The sequence below is a fragment of the Hyperolius riggenbachi genome, chromosome 6 (genome assembly GCF_040937935.1).
Source record: "Hyperolius riggenbachi isolate aHypRig1 chromosome 6, aHypRig1.pri, whole genome shotgun sequence".
Classification (NCBI taxonomy): domain Eukaryota; kingdom Metazoa; phylum Chordata; class Amphibia; order Anura; family Hyperoliidae; genus Hyperolius; species Hyperolius riggenbachi.
Window position 1 is genome coordinate 163,583,321 of NC_090651.1, and position 23,789 is coordinate 163,607,109.

The following is a 23,789-nucleotide window of genomic DNA, read 5'->3' on the forward strand; positions in this document are numbered from 1 at the left end:
TCCTGCCCCCATCCCATACCTACTTTTAGTGAACCCCTTACCCTACTACATCCCACCACCCCCCTTAGATCCTGGATTCCATTACCCCCCATCACCCCTTAGCATGTATTGGGGATCATAGGGCATGAACACACACTCATTTACACGCCACAAAAGATATCATTCCAACACATTTTGAAACTGCAACATGTCATAGTTCTACACATATGTACCCCCCCCCCCCCCCATACCACCATGAATACATCCACTGGATACCCTTCGATTCCCCCTTCCTCACACCCCTTTGGATGTTAATCATTCCACCCCATCTGGGCGATAGGCCATCAGCTGGACCAGGGTGCATGCGCACACATCACACCCCTAGTCCCCCAGAAAGCATACCAGATCAATATCTATATTAAGGCCATCCGGTCTGAGTGTACCCATCCGGTGGATCCACCTAGTTTCCTCCTGTGAAACCCTTTTGAGTTTATTACACCCCCTCCAATTCGGGATGATTTTCTGTAACGCACAGAAGGACAGCTCTTTGGGGTTACAATTGTGATGACTACAGAAATGGGCTGAGACTCCATGGTTGGGGTATCCCTTCACAATGTTGCGGATATGCTCCCCCATCCTTTCCTTTAAGGTACGTGTAGTTCTCCCAATGTACTGCCATCCACATTTACACCAGGCAAGGTATACAACAAACCTATCATTACAGGTAATGAATTCCTGAATTTTAAAGGTCTTACCGTTGCTAAAGGATGTCACCCTATTAGTTTTTATGCCTAAGGCTTCCCTGCAGGCTTTACAGCCCCTGCACGGAAAAAAACCCGCTGTTTGCCACCCCTGCATGCGTGGTACCTTCTTGGGCTCCACACAGCTTGGTGCAAGAATTTGTTTTAGATTTTGGGCTTTTCTAAAAATAAATTTGGGTTGGGTTGGGATAATACTCCTTAATGTCAGATCCGTTTCTAGGATGCCCCAATGCTGTTTAATAATATTCTGGAGCTGTTTATATTGAGTATTAAACCCTGTAATGAAAGCCAAATCATACTCACCCTTGGTCTCTTCCACTCCCTTATCCCTTAGTAGTGTTTTCCTATCCAAGTTTCCCACCCTTTCAATTTCTCTATCTAGATCTTCTTCAAAGTATCCCTTTTCCATAAATCTGTTTTTCAGGAGTTCCGCCTGCCTATAGTAGTCATGTGTGTTTGTACAATTTCGTTTCATCCTTAAAAATGTATGCTTTGCCTGGACAAAGTGGTATGCAACAGCCTGATCAATCAACCGTTCCCGAATTGCATGTACGTATATACGAATGAATTGTTTTAAAAACACGCCATACAGTGGTTTCACTATATGGATGATATTTTTTGCGTGTGGGTGGGGCCACATTCAACCCTCCAATTGTTCATTGAGGAATTAATGGTTCAGTGCAGAGACATTAAACTTACCTTACACCATTCTATCGAACAGGTTAGTTTTCTTGATACCCTCGTTAGCAGACGGGAAATCTGTTGGTCACCGACCTCTAAGTCAAGCCCACAAATGTGAACTCCCTTCTCCATTACGGGAGTTTTCATCCGGGGCTACAATGAGGTCGGTTCCGATTAGCCAGTTTTAGAGAGTACACAATATAGTGGAGGATGAGAATACATGGGGACAGAGGTTGGAGGAGATGCACGAGAAATTCAGGATGAGAGGTTCCCCTCTGAGGTTATCCAGAGGGCTTGTACAAGGTTGGGCAGTCAGAACGAGGGGCAGAGGTCAAGAAGACAGATACATAATCGGATCCAGTTTGTAACGAAGTATAAGGGCTGGTTCAGACGGACGTCTGCGTGGCATCGCGTTTGGGGGCGTTGCGGCGGCTGCGCGGTCAGGCTTTCAGTAGCCTTCGCGTCGGGAAAATCGGGACTCGAATGCCGCGATCGTGTAAACACGCGCAAAAGCTCGGTTTAAACGATCCCATTCACTTGAATGGGAGCGTTTACCGCGACGTTCCGAACGCTTGCGGTAAACGCTCCGCAAGCGTCCGTCTGAACCAGCCCTAACACACAGTGACCATATCTCAAAAATTATCAAACGTCATTGGTATTTACTATCAGACAGCTTCCCAGAGATATAGCAATTTAGAACCCCCCCCCCCCCTTAATTTCGTGCAAAAAGGCACCCGCTATGTTTACTTCCTGGTTGCCGCCTATTGGTCAGCGGCAGAGGCCCTCCTCTCCAACTTGTGACAAGCAGCAGCGGGCGTGTTCTGCCACCTTCATCACTGATAGTCAGCCTGATGTGTTGCGACTGTGCGTGCGCACAGCCGCGTACACGTCATCACGCCAGTTCCCTGTCAGGTTCGCCGTGGGCAGCCGGAGCAGGTGAATGGCGGTAAGAGGCTGACCTATGGGGCCGTGGCGGCTGGCCAAGGTGGGTGTATGGGAGTGGGAGGGCTCCACTTTTGAATGTGCCTATGAGCATGCTGACATTAAGTTCCCCATCAGGTCCGCCGTTATAAGGACTATTGTGATTGGTGTGAAATGAATAATGATTATGATAGGCTGCATGCTTTACCATATAGACTATCTAAATGTAATATAAATGTAACTATATAATTAGTTGTTTATTGCATTTGACATACAGCACTAGCTTGAGAAAGAGGTACCGTATTTTTCGGACCATAAGACGCTCCGGACCATAAGACGCACCAGGTTTAGAGGACAAAAATCAGGGAAAAAAATATACTAACCCTGGTGCATCCATGGTGCAGGGGCATCTTGTGGATCTTCTCCCCTTAATCTTCCCCCCAATTATTTCCCTCTTGAGTCCTTCTTTGACCATCCTGTGTCCTCCTCTCTCCATTTGTCCTCCTCTGTCTCCTCTGTTCCCATGTCTTTTCTGTTCCCTTGTATCTCTCTTGTCCCCCGGTGTTCTCCTACCCCCCTCCCCATCTTTGATGTCCCCGGTGTCCTCCTTTTCTCTCCCCTGTGTCTCTGATGTCACCCCCCCCATCTTCCCTGGTGTCATCCCCCTCCCCCATGTCCCCTGGTGTACTCCCCCCCCCCCCCATCTCTGATGTCCCCTGGTGTCCTTTTCCTTCTCCCCATCTCTGACATGCTCCTGTGATCTGCTGCTTTCCCCCTTCCCCTTGGCTCTGATGTCCCCTGGTGTCCACTTTTCCCCCAGTGGCTCTGATATCCCTCTTTCCCTTCTCCCTTGTGTATCTGATGTGCCCCGTGTCATCCTGTCCCCATCTCTGATGTCCCGATGTCCAACTTTCCTCCCTTCCCCATGTCTCTGATGCCCCCCTTTCCCTTCTCCCCCATATCTCTGATGTGCCTGTCATCCTTGACCCCCTCCGCCCTCTGATGTCCTGGTTTCCTTCTTTCCTCCCTCCCCCATGTCTCTGATGTCCTCCTTATCCCGCTCCCATCTCTAATGTGCCCCCCTGTGGCTTAATTTGCTTCCTCTGTCCCCCTTAAGGTGAGATCGTTACCATCAGCAAAGAACGGTGTGGAAGATCCTCAGTGCGGACGAGCAGGGATTCAGTCCTCGTTCATTCATGGATCCAGCTTCAAAGTACTTCCTTCAGGTTGCAGGCACCATGCGGCCAATCAGGAGAGGCGCTGCACGGACAACATCCAATCACTGCTGCCGCTGTTCTAACAGGACGTGATGGTCCCGCGGGCGGGACAAGGCTCTGTCATTGAGCCAATCGAGTGCAGTGATTGGCTCAATGACAGAGCCTTGTCCCGCCCGCGGGACCATCGTGTCCTGTTAGAACAGCGGCAGCAGTGATTGGATGTTGTCCGTGCAGCGCCTCTCCTGATTGGCCGCATGGTGCCTGCAACCTGAAGGCGCACTTTGAAGCTGGAGCTGCGAATGAAGGAGGACCGAATCCCTGCTCGTCCGCACTCAACACCGATCACGCTGATGGTAATTATTTCACTTGCAGGGGGACAGAGGCAGCACATTAAGCCACAGGGGGCACCGATACACGGGGTGGGGGAGGACATCTGGAAACACGGGACATCAGAGATGGGGAGGGAGCTGAGGAAGACAAAGGCACATTAGAGCCCCTGGGGTTGCAAAGGAGGACACCGGGACATCGGAGACAGTTGGAGGGGGGAAAGGAGACAAAGGGGCACATCAGAGACAAAGGATGGCAGCCTCCACAGGACACCTTCGGACTATAAGACGCACTGACTTTTCACCCACGCTTTTGAGGGAGAAAAAGTGCGTCTTATAGTCCGAAAAATACGGTATATTACCTCAAAACGTCTTATTCACTTGTTGTAATGTTGCTTCAATAAAAGAGTATAAAGTCTATTTTTGATAGTGCCGGCTTAATTTCTACAATTGCTGATCGGTCTGCAGTGCTGCTGGACCTAGCCTAGGCACATCCCCTACTGTCAACAAGAGGAGTGCATCACACTACTGCTTTTTATATATTTATGCATAAACCCTCACTAGGCAGTTCCTTGGAAACACTGTTAAAGTGAACCTTCAGCAAAAAAAAAAAAAATAGTTTTACTCACCTGGGGCGTCCAATAGCCCTCTGCAGCTGTCCGGTGCCCTCGCCATGTCCCTCCGATCCTCCTGTCCCCCGCCGGCAGCCACTTCCGGTTTCGCCGTCAGGAGCCGACAGGCTGGGAACGCAAGTGATTCTTCGCCTTCCCAGCCACAATATCGCCCTCTATGCTGCTATAGCATATAGCACATAGCATATAACCGCATACGGCGAAACCGGAAGTGGCTGCTGGCGGGGACAGGAGGATCGGAGGGACACGGCAAGGGTACCGGACAGCTGCAGGGGGCTATTGGAAGCCCCAGGTAAGTAAGTCCATTTTTTTTTTTTTACTTTAGGATCACTTTAATGCTTGGTAGGTCCTACATCAAAATGGTCTAATTTCTTCATGACATGAATTCCACAAGATGCTGGTGTTGTAGGCCTCTCTTTGACGAGAATTTGTACTCTAAAATTCTTACAATAAAAAGCATACCATTCTATTTATTATGTTCTCCTGGGCCCCTCTTTGCTGTTTCTGCCACTCCCTGCTGCAATCCTGGCTTGTAATTTCCAGTTTTAGGCAGTGTTTACAAACAAAAAACATGGCTGCTAACCAGCATGTGATAGGCTGAGAGAAGCTCAGACTGAGAGAAGCTCAGTCTGTGACTCATACAGAGCCTGGAGGGGGCATGAAGAGGGTGTGTATAACTTCTACCTATCACAGCAGAGCAGCACATTCCTGCCTGAGCCAACAAAGCTGACAAAGGAAAGAAGATTAGATTTTATAACCAAGATAATACAGCCACTGTGCAACTAGGAAAGGCTGCAGTAAGACAGACCACATTAGAACAGGTATAGAAACTTATAGGATAGAAGAAATAAGGCAGAACATTTTGTTACACAGTCTCTTTAAGATTCTAGTTTTCGTCTAGTCATGTTTGTCAGCTGCATAGTCATTTTATAATTTTTCATTCTACCAAAATTCTAGCCATCACCAGCCTGGACTGTTGACACAAGGTACAGTGGGTTTAATTTGCATTAATGTTGACACCAGTTAACCTATTGCGGACCGCCGCAGTATAAATCTACGGCGGGCAGGGGGCGCTGCGGTTCTGACCGTACATAATCTCTACGTCCCATTGACCGTGCGCCCCCTCCGGTCCCCGCCGCTGTCCGTGCTCGATCTGCGACGAAATCAGCTGCCCTGGCGCCTCTATGACGGCAGAGCACTGTGAGCCGGGCAGGAGCCGTTTTTATTTTCTCCTGGCCCTTTCATTCATGTAAGCCATTCCCATTGGCTTACATGGAGTGACAGGGTCAGGAGCCAATGAAAGCGGCTCCTGACCGGCGCACAGCGCTCTGCCGTCATACAGACGGCAGAGAGAGCAGCCTGCGGCGGGGACAGAGCGGCGTGACCGTCGGGAGCGACGGATTTTAGTGGCGATTCGTCGGGAAGCGGCGTGCTTTACTGGACCAGCACCCTCTGGTCCTTAAGGGGGCAGAGGGTGCTGTCCCGAAGTGGTTAATATAGCCTTTTTGTCAGCTCTAACCATTCTTCTTTGATTAGATAACTGCAAAAGTAGGAAAGTGTACAGATGTTCCTAATAAAGCACTCAGTGAGTTTACATACCCAATAAATAGACAGACCAAGAGACAGAGGCAGAAGTCATGTGAAAATGTTTTAGTACTGTTTAGAACTTTTTAATAAAATCTATAAACAAAATAAAATCTAACAAACAATGCAATAAACATGCACTTTTCTTTTTGGATAATTTTTTTATTCTAGATTGCTCTTAATTTACATAATGTACTATATAAGATTTTTACTGTAGATTCTTTTTCTGAAAGTTCATCCTCAGATCTCAGATTTAGCATGGCTTTGTGCGATCAAGAAAAAATCTTTCGGCAAAAAAGAAAACAGACAGTCATCGATGGAATTAAGAAGCTTTTAGGACCTGAAAAAAGCAAAGACTTGTATTCCACTTCAAGAGATGTATGTTCTCTTTACTGGAAAGTAGATGACATATTACTTTTTTTATGTTAAAGCCCTACTACTGCCTCATATTTTTTTGCACATAATAGCAATGCACAACATTTTACACAGTGCATTTATGTGCTTGTTGTAATGGATATATTGAAAACAGGCTGCATCCAGTTGCTCTTCTTTGCCAGGAAGGTGAAAGTCCCCCCCCCCCCCCCCCCCCAGAAAAGACGAAATCACTTGTTCCAGTTCACCTTTTTCCCATTGCACTGAGCAGGTTGTGCAACACATTCAGATCCTGCATAGCCAGTATTTGCCATATGAGCAGGTCTGTATCGTTTAGCAAGGTACATTAGGCAGCGGCCCCAAGCGGGATGGGGGGAGGAGGGGGGAGGAGGGTGTCGTGGCTCCTAACTGCTTTTTTTTTTTTTTTTTTTTTTTTTTTTACATCCTGGGTTGAGGGCAAGGGAGAGATAGCGTCTGGGGGGGATGGTGGTACCGAGGGGCTGTAGGCCACAGGCAGCAGCGCAGTGGTGGGCTGAGAAGGGCAGGGAATGAAGAGATACTTACGTTTCCGGGTCCATGCACTGCATACTTCCTGTTTGTGTTCCAGGTGGAACGCAGGAACTTGAAGTAAAAACAAGGCGCGTGAATCCCAGCAGAGTGAGGATCTTCATTTCCTGCTCTGTTCAGCCCACCACTGCGCCGCTGCAGCCCCACTACCCGCCCATCTGGCTACCTGTACTGGGGCACCTACCTATGCCTGGCTATCTATACTGGGACATCTACCTATACCTAGCTACTGATACTGGGACATCTACCTATACCTAGCTACCTATACTGGAACACCTAGCTATGCCTAGCTACCTATACTGGGGGCACCTACGCCTGGCTACCTATACTGGGTACACCTAAGCTTGGATACCTATACTGGAGCCCCTATACTTAGCTACTTATACTAAGGTACTTATGCCTGGCTACCTAGGCTAGGAAGAACAGTGTTGGCACAAGGGGACAAAAGAGGCACATTGTGTGTATTTTGGGGCAAAAACAACAGAAGTGGAGGAGCACCCATGCAAAAGGATATGGGGTGTGCCATAGCTTTAAGACCACTGTACCAATGTTTCAAAGATGCAGATCCAAGCGAAGCAGGCACCACCTTCAGTAAATTAGTAGCTCTTTATTGAAAAAGTCATAAAAAATAACAAGTCATCGATAAAAATGGCTTTAGCGACTGACGGCCCGCTGTTTCAAGCTCAGTAGCTCTTTTTCAAAGCCAGAAGCCATATAAACAAACAGAGGAACAGCTCCTCCTTAAATAGGAACTATACAAGTGATTAGCCAATCAATTTAAAATCTGGCTGGCCAATGAGAGCACTCAGGAGGGCTGTGGACCTGATGGGGAACTGAAAAGAGTGACATCACCAAAAACACACCTCCCAGTCTAGCGCATGCGTATACAGCCGTCCGCATGCGGAAAAACGTACGCATTATACGCGGAAAATCATCTCGACGGCAAAATCATGCATACGTATAAGAAGGTCCGCATGCGTAAAACCGTACGCGTCTAACGCTAAAAATTCCACTAACATGCGTCAATATAGCTGCAAAAAAGATTGTAAGTGAAATTTAAAGATATAACAGCGGTATACAAAAGTGCCTGGGGACCACCAAAAACGTCACCACAAAACATGAAACGGTCACCACAGCCAAGTGTGACAATATGCAATGACAACAAATGGGTGTCCCCAGAGCAAACAACAACCGCCTATACTTACAAAGAAGCAAAATACCACACATCGCTATGCGTTCAGCAAGACACATGGGAGTTTTCCTAAAAAAGAAAAAAATTCTTTAGAAACAACGCTAGAAAAAGTGAGAGGAACACAGCTGTCCCAAGATTATCACATAGGCCAACCAGTAAGAAAAACAGCAAGCAGAGAAACAATCACAAAAGACAACTCCTATACAGAAACTGAGATCATATTCTCGATTTAGCCCACCCAACCCCATCTGTACGCTCACCGATCAGCCCTATGCCTTTTGTCCATGATGCTGAGTTTTGCTACATATGGGAGCGAATTTGGAATAAAGCATCTTTCGATGCAATGGTGCACACAGTAGCCCGTATCCAGCAGGAATTGCCCGTCATAGACGGAAAGATCAACAGTGCTGGAGACCAATTGAAAGCAACTATGCCTGCTGGCGAATACCAATCATACGCTGATGTTCTAAACAACAAAATGGAGCAGTATAGAAAATCAGCAGTGGAGATCAAACGGTCTAAATACCATAGGGATACTTCTGACCATAAAACGGGATATGTTTATATCTGGCAGCGACCCTCCATTCCGACTGGCAATCGTAAATACTCCAGACCGCAACGCCCTAAGGGAAAGAGAGGAGCTAATCAGACTGGCTCAGAACCTAATAATTCATCTTCAAGTGATTTTTTTTTGCCCTCGTCGAGGGAACACTCACCAACAATAAGAGGAGACACCGCCGGAGAGGCGGCACAGGGTTCAAACGCAAACAGTCACAAAGGCTCCATGACACTACATGCAAGGAAAGATCAGAGAAATCGAACCTAGTGGTTAATATATTTGGGTACCCTTTATCTGATGCTGAGGTACATGTTCTCAACTTTGGCCTCTCGTTTAGCCCCACAAATTTGCCTAATTTTTTTCAGATAGATCAGGAACTTTTTCGTTTTTTTCGTAACATTAAACTTAAATATGTTTTTGATACTTTTCCAGTGGAACGAAAGTCTGGACAGGATGTCGTGACCCCTAAGGAGGATCTGTTATCTCTTGCCGGCACGGGTTTGCGAAACAAAAGTAATTTTTCTCCCCCCAGTCACCCGGTGATTGACTCATATATCGAGAGAGTGAAGGAAGATATGAAAGCCATTGAACTGGACTTTTGTACTACTAGATTTGATTATAATCTAACAAAGGAAGAGCATGCCACCCTTATTCAACTGAGCAGGACGACTGAAATCACCATCCGCCCTGCCGATAAGGGGGATGCAGTGGTGATTTTAGATAGTCAATATTATGTTCAGGAGATTCTGGAACAATTGGCACAGGCTGATGTGTACTCTAAGGTCGATGTTGATCCACTTAGAAGAATACAGTTACGCATTAACCTCCTTGCCGGTCTAAAAAATCCGGCAAGGAGGCAGCGCCGCACTTTTTATTTATTTATTTTTTTAAATCATGTAGCGAGCCCAGGGCTCGCTACATAAAAGCCGCTGAGCGGCGGCATCCCCCCACCCACTCCGATCGCCTTCGGCGATCAGAGTATGCAGGAAAACCCGTTGAGAACGGGATTTCCTGCAGGGCTTCCCCGGTCGCCATGGCGACGGGGCGGGATGACGTCATGGACATCGGTACGTCACAGGGAATCCCGAACCGCCCCTCAGCGCTGCCTGGCATTGATTGGCCAGGCTGCGCAGGGGTCTGGGGCGGGGGGGGGGTGGCTCGGCGCGGTGGGTAGCGGCGAATCGGCGGAGAGCAGCGGCGATCGCGTATTACACACAGCTAGCAAAGTGCTAGCTGCGTGTAGGAAAAAAAAATTATGCAAATCGGCTCAGCGGGGCCTGAGAAATCCTCATGCGCAGGTTACCCCAAGCTGAGCTCGGGATAACCGGCAAGGAGGTTAAGGAGGTGTTAGATCAGGCAAAAGCTGATGCAATTATTGATGATGCCCTGTACAATTTTTTACAACAAGAGGCTCCCTGTATTCCATCTTTTTATACATTACCTAAGATCCACAAGGACCCACGCCGGCCACCTGGGCGACCTATTGTGGCCGGCATGGGTTCGATATTTGTGCCTTTGGCACAAAATGTGGATCGAATTCTGCAACCACTGGTGACCTCTCTGGAGTCCTACATTCGGGACACAGGGATGTTTCTAGACAAATTTAAGATCTTTTGGTCATGTTGAGGAGGGTACCCTTTTAGTAACCTTGGACGTCGAGAGCCTCTACACCTCCATCCCACATGATGGGGGTGTAGAGGCGATCGAGTGGTACCTCATGCAGTATTCCAACATGTCCTGTACACAGAGGAAATTTGTCATTGATTTATTGAATATCATCTTGCGATGTAATTGTTTTTCTTTTCAGGTTTCCTACTATATGCAATTGAGAGGTACAGCGATGGGGTCGAATGTGGCCCTGTCCTATGCTGGACTTTTTATGGGGCAATACGAAGAAAGTTTTGTTTATACCCACCCCCTTTTTCATCAACATGCCAAATGTTTTTTTTCCGTTATATTGATGATATTTTTTGTTTGTGGGCGGGGCCACAGTCGACCCTGACGGAATTTGTATCCTCTTTGGCTGCTAGTTGTCCGGCAATTAGATTGACTGTAAATAGCAGTTTTGATGAAGCAGTGTTTTTGGACACAAGGGTGATTGTGCAGTCGGGTAGACTGACCACCACCCTTTATACTAAAAAATATATAATTCCAGAGAGTCCTACATGTGCATATAACAATCTTTATTGGTACAAAAGGATGGATCAATCCACAGCTGGGTAAACTCCATTAAAACACATTAAAACCACATAAGAACAGGAGGGAGCGCTCCCTTACAATGTTCCACTGGTCACCATGCAGTCAATGCACAACACCATCGCCCAGCCTCAGCTTATGCATATGGTGTCTGCCACCGTCCTGGTCTGACCATGTGTGGACCCGCCACCGACGCACACCTCAGAGGCCTCAAAAAGCAGCTGCAACAAAACCGTAGGTACTCAAAATGATGTAGTTATCAGCAGTTGATGAACACTTTGTTCATCGCCCAGCCTCAGCTTATGCATATGGTGTCTGCCACCGTCCTGGTCTGACCATGTGTGGACCCGCCACCGACGCACACCTCAGAGGCCTCAAAAAGCAGCTGCAACAAAACCGTAGGTACTCAAAATGATGTAGTTATCAGCAGTTGATGAACACTTTGTGCATAGTTACTAGTGGGCATATTCCGTGTATAGGACCTGTGTGCAGGGGTGATACCAAACTGTCTCTCAATTCCGGATAAATACGGATTCCGTGTATCAACAACTCTAACAATCTAGGTCTACGATGTTAAAGTATTGCTCAATATAGTAACCAGTGCATTGCGTTGGGGCTGTAGCTGGGAGATAGATTTAGCGTATATGGCTGACGCCAAGCTGTCATGCATTTACTCACTGCTCCCATTTGTATTGAGACCTTCAGTTCCAGGGAAGGAGCCTCCCGCTCCAAGGTTCGGCTGACGTATCCCAGCTTTCAACAGTGCTCAAGCTTGGTACAGCGAGCTTCTGCCATCACCATCTCGGCTGTGCTGGCGTCCAGACTTTGTCCTTACTGGTCCGCGGGGCTCCCTCGGTAACCTGCTGCTCTTGCGCATGCGTTCGTGTCTCCAGCCGGCTTGGGGTCACGTGAGCGCTCACTCCTGTTCCTCCCTCCTGCTGACGCGTTTCGCCCCTCCCACCGGGGCTTTCTCAAAGCAGTAGAGGGTTGTGGGATAGTGCAGTGACGGCCTTCTTATCTTAACAAATGGCTGGGCGGGCCGAGCATCAGTCCACCTCCTCATGCATAAAACATTTTTTCATATTGATCAGATACTCCCCCTTGTGGATTTAAATGGATACACGTTCCTTTTTCTGAGTCAATCTATATCATTTCTTCTTCCAATCTTTTTCCAATCTTTGCAGTAAAGCCCTTGAATCATGGTTGTATCACTTTCTCATTTTCTATCATATCTCAATAAACAGTCATAACAAACTGGTTCAAACTCAGTTTCGTTATTTCTGTCCAAAATGCACTTCATTCTCCTTGTTGTGTATTAGACCTTATTGCAAGAAATAAACTAGATTCAGATCTGTATTAAGTCCATACGGAATTCTCGTGCCCAGTCTATAAATCCAGGTGGTCTCTATTTTGTATAGTTCGTTCTCAATGTCACCCCCCCTATTGGGAATCTTTTGCTTCAATATTCCCTTAAAACGTAATCCCTTTGGTTTTCCACCATGGAAGTCCTTAAAGTGTTGTCCCAACGGACTATCTTTATCTGCTTCATCAATGTTCGTCAGGTGTTCCCCAATATGTTTTCCTAATCTTCGTTTTGTTTTCTCAATGTAAAGTAATCCGCAGGGACACTCAATACTGTAGACCACCCTTTCTGTTGCACACGTTATTAAATCCCTAATTTCATATTGTTTAGTATTACTCGCATTTCTAAATGTTTTTGTCCTCTCTACATATTTACATACGGTACAATTCCCACAACTAAACATTCCTTTACTCTGTGGATAGCTGTCAAGCCAAGTCCCCTTCTTTTTGCTATTGTACTCTGACCTTACCAATACATTTTTAAGGTTAGGTGCCTTTCTTGCTGTCAAGTATGGTCTCTCTCCCACCACATTTTTTTATTCTTTCATCCAGCATCATTATGTGCCAGTGTTTTTGCAATAGCTCTTGGAGACTAAACCAGTGTGACCCAAACGTAGTGATCATTCTCAATGGTTCATTTTTTTGAAATCCTTCCTTGTGGTGCTTCCTATTCTTAATATTGTCCAAGATTTGGGTTCTCGACTTGTCCCTAATTTTATTTCTCTCCTGGGCCAGAAGGCTACTAGGATATCCTCTGACTTCTAACCTTTTCTGTAAGTCATCAGCCTCAACTTCAAAGTCATCATCTGCTGCACAATTCCTTTTTAACCTGTGGAACTGTCCACCTGGAATGGACCTTTTTTGGCACGGCAGATGATGGCTCTTGTAATGGAGCAAAGTATTGCCCGCCGTGGGCTTTCTAAATGTCGTCGTTGTCAATGTGTTTTCCTCCTTTCTAATTTTTAAATCCAGAAAGGAAATTTCCTGTCTATCCCAGACATATGTAAAATTCAAGTTCCTGTCATTATGGCCTAATTGATCCACAAATTTCTCTAAAGTCTCTTTTGTCCCCCGCCAGACCAGGACCACGTCGTCTATGTACCTCAACCAGAGCCTCACGTGCTCCTGGAAGAGGCACATAGGGTACACATCCTGACGCTCCCATAGTCCAAGATGGAGGCACGCGTACGCCGGAGCGCAGGATGCCCCCATCGACGTGCCCCTGGCCTGGCGGTAAAAACGCCCATCAAATACAAAGCAGTTGTACTCGAGGAGGAACTCCAGTGCTTCAACAATGAATTGATTGTGGAGTGAGGAGTCAGGAAAGTGTTCTCTCAGGTAGAAGGCTGTCGCTGCTAGGCCAACTTCGTGTGGTATTGAAGTGTAGAGTCCCTCCACGTCAATACTTACAAGTAAATCATCATCAGTGATGGTGAACCCATCAAGTGCCAACAGCACTTCTCCAGTATCTTTTACAAATGATGGGAGTTCCTCCACCATCCCTTTAAGTTTCTCATCGAGAAACTTACCTAGGTTCTCCATTGGTCCCCCTATGCCTGAAACAATCGGGCGTCCTGGGGGGCGTTCAAGGTTCTTATGGACTTTGGGGATGACATAAAAAATTGGTATACGAAATGTGTTGACCTCACAGAATGCAGCCTCCTCCTTGGTAAGGATTCCTAATGCTTTTCCTTCTTTTATCAGTGCATTAATTTTTTTGTTTGATCATCAAAAAGGGATTTTCCTGTAATTTTTGATATGTATCCCGATCACTCAGCAACCTCAGACATTCGCTTTCATAGTACTGAGCGGTCAGGATTACTACATTACCACCCTTATCACTCCCCCTTATGATGATATCTTCCCTCTGTTTTAATTTTTCTAAAGCTTCTCTCTCTCCCTTTGTGAGATTGTCCTTTCCTTTCATTGGTACCCATTTCACCGAGTGCAAATCTCGTTGAACCAGATCTCTAAACGTTTTTAACTTATGGTTCAAGGGGGGCATGTATTTGGATTTCTTTCTAGTCCCTGTAGGGTTGGGATTTAATACCTCCAAACAGTCCTCAGGGTGTTCATTTTCCCTTGTTTCATCCTTTAACAATTCAAGATCTCTCAATACTACTCGATCATTCAGGTCAAAGTGTGGTATAGCTTCCGAGAGTCCATCTTGCGTGTCCCCGGCTCCTGCACTTCCCCCAAACATGAGTTTTAAGGCTACACGCCTGAGGAAAAAACACAAGTCGCGGTACACCGTGAACTCATCACCCCCACACATGGGGGCAAATGTAAGGCCTTTTTCCAAAAGGGACAGGCTATCTTGATCAAGGGACATGGGGGTTAAGTTGATCACATTACTTCCCTTGGTGACTACTTCTGTGCTTTTGCTACCTGGGCTCTGGTTTTCTTCTCTATTTCTTTTACTTTCTCTTTCACCTTCTCTTTCGAGCTCGTTTTCTCTTTCTGTGACTTCAATATCCCCCTCCCTTTCACCTCTGTCTCTAATTCCTGCTCCTCTGGCTCCTCCTCTACCTCTGATGCGTCGTCCTCGTTTTCTGTGTCTAGTCCTAAAAAAGACACCCCCTTCTCACTTGTTTCTTCTTCCAATCTATTCTCAACTTGTTTCTCTCTAATAATCCTACTCCTGGACCTACTCCTAGGTCTCCCTCGTTTGCATTCGTAAAATTCCCCTTCATTCCATGATTTAACATCTTCCTGGAATTTTTGTTGTTTTTCTTTTTTAATTTTTTGCTGATTCTTATCAATTTCAATTTTCAACTGTCTATTCAGTCTTTCAAATCTATTATCTGTCTGAAAAACATCTAGTTTCTTCTTACTCTCCTCTAGTTCTAATCTTAGTTCTTTAAATTGAATTTTTTCCTCCTCCACGATTCTCCTCATTATGTGAATCCCCCTTGTAATACAATCCTCCTTCCAGACCTTCATGAATCTGGGATTCTGTAAGTGACCTGCTGGAATGATGCGTTCTATTAGGCCCCATGGCACTACTTTCTCTCTAATGTAGAATTCCAAAGTTGAAATATCCCACTTCCTCCTCAGTGATTTTATCATAATTCTCTTATGTTCCCTAAACAGGGGTTCAATTTGTTCCGTGACTGACTCATCATTACTTTTTCCTTGTCCCTGTTCTTTGAAGGCTGTTTCTATATCTTGTTCTAATTCCAATGTGAGTGTGTATGCCATATCTAAAGGTGGACTTAATGCTCAAACACCCGCCCTTTAATTTCCACAATTTCACACAGGCCTACTAAAACTGGCAGAGTAATTATCTAACACAGCTGTGTTATACCAAACTTCTGTACCCCTTTGTAAACAAGGTTGATGAGGAATCTGCTACAAGCAACAAAAATATGAAGTCAGTGGAAATAAAGTTGCGAGCTAATCCTCTTTACAACTGCACTACTCAATCGAGGAGGACTTCTCTGGGAGGTTAATCGTGCTCAAAAATATATAATTCCAGAGAGTCCTACATGTGCATATAACAATCTTTATTGGTACAATAGCATGTAGTGTAAGCATGTACTTTAGCATGTAGTGTGCTTCATGGTCTAGAGGGTAAGACAGATACCTACTACACACTGCGTCCTGGGTTCAAATCACAGCTATGGCATATAAGCATGCTTTTCAAAAAGTACAAATCCTTAATCATGCTACTTTTTCTATCGAATTGATCATAATGGTAGTATGGTTTATGCTAGGCCAGCTTTAGCATGTAGTGTGCTTCATGGTCTAGAGGGTAAGACAGATACCTACTACACACTGCGTCCTGGGTTCAAATCCCAGCTATGGTATATAAGCTGTTTTGAAAATCTGCAATTCCCTACTTGATGATATAAGAGGATGAATGGATGGAGGAGGAGGAGGTTTGGGTGTGTTATTCCGGAAAATTCCGTCGGAATTATAAAATTTCCGTGGAGTTCCGTTTGAGAGGTATAGGAATTCCGTTTTGACCGCCGGAATCGGAATTTAGACCGCCGGAATCTGAATTTTCCGACCATGCCTGATAGCGATGTGTGGTATTTTGCTTCTTTGTAAGTATAGGCGGTTGTTGTTTGCTCTGGGGACACCCTTTTGTTGTCATTGCATATTGTCACACTTGGCTGTGGTGACCATTTCATGGTTTGTGGTGACGTTTTTGGTGGTCCCCAGGCACTTTTGTATACCGCTGTTATATCTTTAAATTTCACTTACAATCTTTTTTGCGGCTATATTGACGCATGTTAGTGGAATTTTTAGCGTTAGACGCGTACGGTTTTACGCATGCGGACCTTCTTATACGTATGCATGATTTTGCCGTCGGGATGATTTTCCACGTATAATGCGTACGTTTTTACGCATGCGGACGGCTGTATACGCATGCGCTAGGCGTTGGCAAGACTGGGAGGTGTGTTTTTGGTGATGTCACTCTTTTCAGTTCCCCATCAGGTCCACAGCCCTCCTGAGTGCTCTCATTGGCCAGCCAGATTTTAAATTGATTTGCTAATCACTTGTATAGTTCCTATTTAAGGAGGAGCTGTTCCTCTGTTTGTTTATATGGCTTCTGGCTTTGAAAAAGAGCTACTGAGCTTGAAACAGCGGGCTGTCAGCCGCTAAAGCCATTTTTATCGATGACTTGTTATTTTTTATGACTTTTTCAATAAAGCGCTACTAATTTACTGAAGGTGGTGCCTGCTTTGCTTGGATCTGTATTTTGGGGCATACACTGCCACATTATTTTAGGGGAAATGCCACATTATGTGTATTTTGTGTGAAACACTGCCTCATTATGTGGTGGGGTGTGGGTGTCGGGGCACCCTCTACAAAAAGGCACAGGAGACAAAAAGGGAGCCCAATGGTGCAGTACGTCAAAGTAAAATGGTAAGTGTAAAAGTAAAGAAACTACTCAAAAAGGTGGGTTGCAGAGGGGCAACCGACCACAGATAGCAGGTGGAGACGGTGAACCCGACTTCACTCGGGGAGGTCGCCGGGGACCTGGATGAGGTCGCTCTCTTCCAGAAAAGAAGGGAAACAGATCTCCACCGTGGTGAAACCACGGGTACTCTGTCTCCACCCTTCAAACGGGTGGCATATGGGGTATGGTATGCACTTTTTAGGTAAAAGAGTTGCCCTGGTGTATAATAAGAGCATTTAAGAACAGTTTAAAATGGACAAAAGATTGAGGTAGCTTACCTCAGAGACAACATTTTTTTGTGTAAACAAAAGATTTTATTAGTGGTAGCCCAGGCAACGCGTTTCACGGGTCTGAGCCCGCTTCCTCAGGCCAATATCACTGCCAAAGTAAGCAAAAGGTTTAGCATAGGGAGCCTCTCTAATGCTTTTATTATACACCACGGCTCCCCTTTTACCTAAAAAGTACAATACAATACAATACAATAACATTTGTAAAGCGCTTTTCTCCCATAGGACTCAAAGCGCATAGCTGTGTCTCAGATTAACACGGTTTCAGGCTGGGTTGTGTTACAGAGGAGATAGTCAGATGTTCATGAATGCCAGACTGAAAAGGTAGGTTTTCAGTTTAGACTTAAATGCTTCCAGGGATGGGGCTGTCCTGATTGGGTGTGGAAGGGAGTTCCAAAGTGTAGGGGCAGCATGACAAAAGGCTCTGTCTCCAAAGGTTTTGAGGTGGACTCTGGGGGTGACCAAGGTGTTAGGTCCTTTTGATCTAAGATTGTGGGGGGTGTGATGTAGTTGCAACAAGTCCTTCAGATATCCAGGGCCCAGATTGTGCAAGGATTTGAATGTCAGTAAGCCAATCTTAAACAGAATTCTCCATTTTATCGGTAGCCAGTGGAGTGAGCTCAGGGTTGGTGTTATGTGGCAATGGCGGGGTTGGCTCGTTAACAGCCTTGCGGCGGCATTCTGTACTAATTGCAGGCGGCGTAAGTCTTTCTTATGCAGGCCTGTGTAGAGGACGTTGCAGTAGTCTAACCTTGATGTGACGAAGGCATGAACTAGGGTTGGAAGATCCTCTGAAGGAATTAGGTGTTTAATCCTTGCAATATTCCTTAGGTGAAAGAAGGAATGTTTCACAACAGCTGAGATTTGATTCCTGAAGCTTAATTTCCCATCAATCAGTACTCCCAGGCTGCGCACACAGTCTGAGTTGTTCAGGTCTGAGCTCCCTATCCTTAGCGGTGTTGGTTGAGACTGGAGCTGCTTTGCTGTTGAGCCCTGGCCCTCGATAACAAGAACCTCAGTTTTGTCAGCATTAAGTTTTAGCCTGCCTCATTATGTGTATTTTGTGTGAAGCACTGCCTCATTATGTGTATTTTAGGGAACGCTGCCATATTATGTTTTTTTTTTGTGGGAACGCTGCCACATTATTTGTATTTTGGGGTAAACTGCTTAGCACTGGGATAATGTTCTGTTTTTAATTATCACCCCTACTGAGTGCTTGAACTCACTCAGATCTCTTTTGCAGCTCCCATCAAATTGCCCCAATACCAAACCGTGTGTCAATATGTAATTTTATAGCATTGACATCTTCTGCAGCATTTTACAGAGTACAAAGTCATGTCACTGACTGTCTTGGGGAGCTCACAATCTAATCCTACCATGAGCTATGACTAAGGAGCGATTGTGAGGCTACAATACGCGTGAGCTATGTCCAGCTAATTTCTTTTTAATAAAGATCAGACTTTTTATTACGCTAGTGAAGCGAAACTCTCTTCCGTTTCGTAGTGCCTGAGGTGCCTACGTCAGCACGACCCCTAAATAAAGCCTTGCATATGAGACAGCATAGTAGTGTGGTGTTTGGTGCTGTCATCCAGCTAAAATCTTAGGTGCAATTCTAGTACACCACCTGCATTGAGTTTTGTATACTCTCCCTGCATATACATAGGTGTCCTCTGGGCTCTACAGTTTCCTCCACATCCAAAAACCTATTGGTAGGTTAACTATTTAAACCGTCTGAACGTGATTGTCACATCCAGGCGGCTGTGTTGCCCCCACCTCCCCGTTAGCCCGGAGATCAATGAATGGGAACAACTAATTGGTGAAGAAAAAACAAGATCAATTAATTGTGATAATTAGCAATAAGTTATTGGCGAATGAATGGGAGGTGAAAATTGCTCTGATGCATAAGGTGAAAAACACCCGCGGGCTGAAATGGTTAACTTACTTTCCCTTAGGGCTTGAGCCCACGAACGCAGTTGTGCACAGCTGTATCCGCTTTTCAGCAATACATCAATGTTACAGATGCTGAAAAGCGGACACAACTGTGTACAACTGCGTTAGTGGGCTAAGGCCCTAAAGGAATGATTTCAAGTCAGGAGTAACAGATTAAGAATTGGTACACACAATCAACTAAGGTCGTTTACTGAGCACTGCAAGAAGCTGCTGCTCTCCATAGCTTCTCAAGCACTTTGAGTCCCACAGATGAAAAGCAAATGACAAATGTTAGCTCATTTCATTTAAATATTCTCCACTTTAACCGCCTCCAGCAACTTCATTGACATGTTAAAAGGGACATGAGTGCAGTGTCCCTCACCGCACACAAGAGTGTATGTGCAGTTCAGCAAAATAATTATGAAACTTTTTTTATATAAAAAAAAAAAAATTCTGGTATTAACGCAATGTAAACTGTGTTTTTCATGTTTTGAAGTTAATGTTACTATCTTGTAGGTACCTGTAATTGCGGTGCTGGGCTCTGGAGGAGGATTCCGTGCAATGGTTGGTTTCTCTGGAGTCATGAAAGCTTTGTTTGAATCTGGAGTTTTGGACTGTGTAACATATCTTGCTGGATTGTCTGGCTCTACATGGTAATAACTTTTCTTATAGCTATATATTATTATGTTGAAAATGTTTGAAAAACCTATATTTTTGATATGCCTAAAATAGCTTTAGCATTGTATAATGGCTGCAATTCTTTAATCTAATCTGGATTTAGTGACAGGTGTCATGTCTGTGGATAGCAGCTCACACTTTTACGAATTAATTCCTCGCATTAACAGTTGGAATTATAAATGTATTCTTTATAATCTATAGTCGGAATAAAATCAGAGTGGCTGCCTGGCCAGTACGAGCATCTTATTTACAGAAGGTTTCAGTGATTAGAATTGTCATCCAGGGCCACAAAAAAGCTGGAGAACTGTGAAGTATTTCTTAGACATTTATATTCTTAAAGAACAACTATCAAAAAAACTGTTCTTCTGTAAGCCCCACATACCTATAGAGCTTTTAGCCAGCAACAATAGAAAGCTTTTCAGAGGTCTCCCATCACAGCCTGTGTGGAAAAAAATCTTTATTTACCAGCTGTTTGTAACAATTTGTGTCATCGTCGAGGCTAGAGGATAGAGCCATATCATGTAACTAGGTTCCACTTTGTCACTATTCACAGAGGAATGATTTACTGTTTGTTTCTGCCCTGCCTGCTTTCTCCCGGATCATATGAGAACGGCTGAGGGGTTTTTAGATGCAGAGAAGGATCTGAGAAAAAGGACCTGTACGTTTTCCTTACTTGGATAACCCCCCACCTCCCACAATTCAGAATGAGATCGGGCACACAGAGCTGCAGCAGATGTTATTTACTCACATTTGAAGCTATATTTCACAATGTATAGAGCAGAAAGCTATTTAACTTCCTAACGACCACGTCACGCCAATGTCCGTGAACGATGCGACAGCGCCAGGGCCGCCTAACGCCAATTGGGGCGGGGTTTTGCAGGAGAACACGCGCATCTCTGCTGAGATCCATCATCAGTCTCCAAGCACGATCGCCGTTAGGAGACTTTTAGACGTCGAAACCACTGGCTATTTACAGTGTACAGCTCTGCGATCTAAGACAGTGCTGTACTGGGGACAGCTGTGTGACACGGCTGTCTCCTCTGGAGGCACAAGAACAATAGGCTGTCACTGTGATAGGCTGGCAGGGAGGGGGGGTAATAAAAATAAGAAAAAAAATGACAAAATGTATTTAAAAATAAAACCAATATTAAAAAAATAAACAAACAGGTGGGGGGGGGGGGGATCACTTGTGTGCTGAGTTGTATGGCCCTGCGGCGAGGCCTTAAAGCCTGAGTGGCCTAAATTATAAAAAATAGCCTGGGGGGGGGGGGGGCTTAAGCATGTGGTCCTTAAAGGAATACTATCAATACCCAAGTGTTCTAAAATGACAATGTACAAATAATGTCTAAGTAGCTGTGTAAACATTTTCCTACTTTTCATGTTAAATATCAGAGGCAAAAGCTGTAATTTATTGAGGGTAGGATTTAGCTATATTGGGACAAATCAATTGCAGAAGGGGTGTCTGCTTCAATGCACAGCCAGAGTTGCATATCAGACTACAGAAAGCAAATATCAAACATATCAAACTCTGAAAGCAAAAACAATATGAAAAAGCTGTGAATATTAGTTACATTTCCTCTGCTCTCTTCAGACACTTCCGTCAGAAACAGAGCTCCCAACAGCTGCAGCTCCTGTGTCCTGTCTCTCTCTGTCACACACAGAGCTACACATAGAGTTAACTGATCAAGTGTGAGGGGAATCTCCCCTCTCCTCATGGCTCAGTCAGCCCTCGGTTTTGGCGTCAGTAAACTTTGAATGTATTTTGCTAACAGTAAACAAAGAAGTTGCTACTAAAATGTATACACCAGTACTTAGCAGCACTTCCCAAACCATTTCTGTTTCAATTGAAAAAAATGTGTGAATCGATAGTATTCCTTTAAGTGATTAAAGGCCATGATAAAATAAAATTATGTGACAATGGTTCATGTGAAAACAAAAAAGGGGTTAGAACTTCCTGTGTGTTATATAATTTCAAGTGTTTACTTGTTTGTTATGTTATGTCTGTAGGTATATGTCAACACTTTACTCCCATCCTGACTTTCCAAGCAAAGGGCCAAAGGAAATTAATGAGGAGCTTATGAAAAGTGTCAGTCACAGTCCTCTTCTGTTACTGACACCACAGAAAGTGAAACGCTACATCGAAGCTTTGTGGAATAAAAAAAGTTCCGGACAGCCAGTTACTTTCACTGATGTTTTTTCCATGCTTATTGGAGAGACCCTTATTCGTGAAGTAAGAATATATTTTTCTCTTGATTATTAATACTCTATGAAATTGATGTGCAAGTTTTGCTAATGTTTTTCTACTTCTTGATGGCAAACAGAATAATTAGATCCTCTCTGTCAATTTGAAAATTTAGATCTGTTCCAGTTAAAGTGATTAAAATGCATACATTTAATAAAAGTGCGTGGTAAGAAGGGCGTGAGGTAATGCTGATACAGTAGTAGACTACAGGTTAATTACTGATATTCTGTTATCATCTGTCATCAATGCTAGAATATCAATAGTGTTATCAATATTCTATTTGCCTATTCTCACAAGAACCTTCTCTACATCAATGCCTAACGTTAGCCTAACACCGCCTACCTACATCTATCACTAACCTCCCCCATCTATGCCTAACACTATTCTTGGAGATCACGGCACGCTACTCACCTTCCTCCCATGTATCTTCCCTAGTCACTCCAGCAGCACTACCCACTCCTCAAGCACCCCAGCTGTAGTTGTTCACCGCCAAAGTTCTACTACAGTGTTACGAAACTTCCCCTTATCGCTATCTCCACTAGCTGTAGCCACAATTGTCTGTTGCCAAAGTTCAATGTAGCAGAACTTTCCTGCAGCTAGCTCCTCCTCGGGCATTGTTAGCACCCAAATTACTGGCTGTTATTATTTAACATGGGCTCATGTTTGCCAGCAGATGACACTGTAGGATGAGTTACCTAACATGAACACAATTTCAGTAGCTCTATATTGACTATAAAAAGTAATTGGGTGTAAAATACATGTTCCTTCACCCACAACCCCAAAAGTTAATGGTAGATAAATTTGCACTAGACTAGAAGACATATTAGATTGTGACCCCTGCTGTTGTACCAAAGCAGGATCACCCACAGTTCAAACTAAGACGCTAACTAGAGCCTAGTGAGTGTCCAGGTACCTGGTTGACCTCTTTGCTGACTCAATTCACCATCTTGTCTTGCTAAAAAAAAAAAAAAAAAAAAAACAGATGACAAAGCATGTTTGAGCCAAAGTTGCTACCTTGTCTCTGGACCCATGACAGCTCTAGACTCTATTTTTATGTAGGGCAGGTAAGCTACATACAAATAGTGGATAATTTATCCGTGATCATTATACAACAGGATATTTGGCTCTCTGACAAGCAACCTTGTCAACACGGAAGGGTAGAAGCAGTGACTACAGTGGCAGGCTTCCAAGGATTTTCCAATATGTCGGATTGCCGAAAAGAAGCCCACCATCATCACATTCACACCTATCCGTGTGCTAGATTATCACCTAAAATTATCATGAAAATCTAGCAACTGCTTGTAGCATTAATCATGTTCACTGTTTAACAAAGCAGGGGAAAAATGAGTCAGCACTATGTAAATGCACAATTGTAATTATACCAGCACATTTTAT

The 23,789-nt window shown here is 44.7% G+C and overlaps 1 protein-coding gene across 1 annotated transcript in view; it reads left to right on the forward strand.

Annotated features, from left to right (window-relative positions):
* The window catches only part of PLA2G4A (phospholipase A2 group IVA), a 220,567-nt gene that overhangs the window by 74,990 nt on the left and 121,788 nt on the right, over positions 1-23,789 (forward strand). Inside the window, exons 7-9 of the mRNA XM_068240163.1 lie at positions 6,335-6,479; positions 19,991-20,127; positions 22,160-22,382. Of these exons, the coding sequence (XP_068096264.1) occupies positions 6,335-6,479; positions 19,991-20,127; positions 22,160-22,382 (505 nt within the window). The remainder of the gene's footprint in view (positions 1-6,334; positions 6,480-19,990; positions 20,128-22,159; positions 22,383-23,789) is intronic.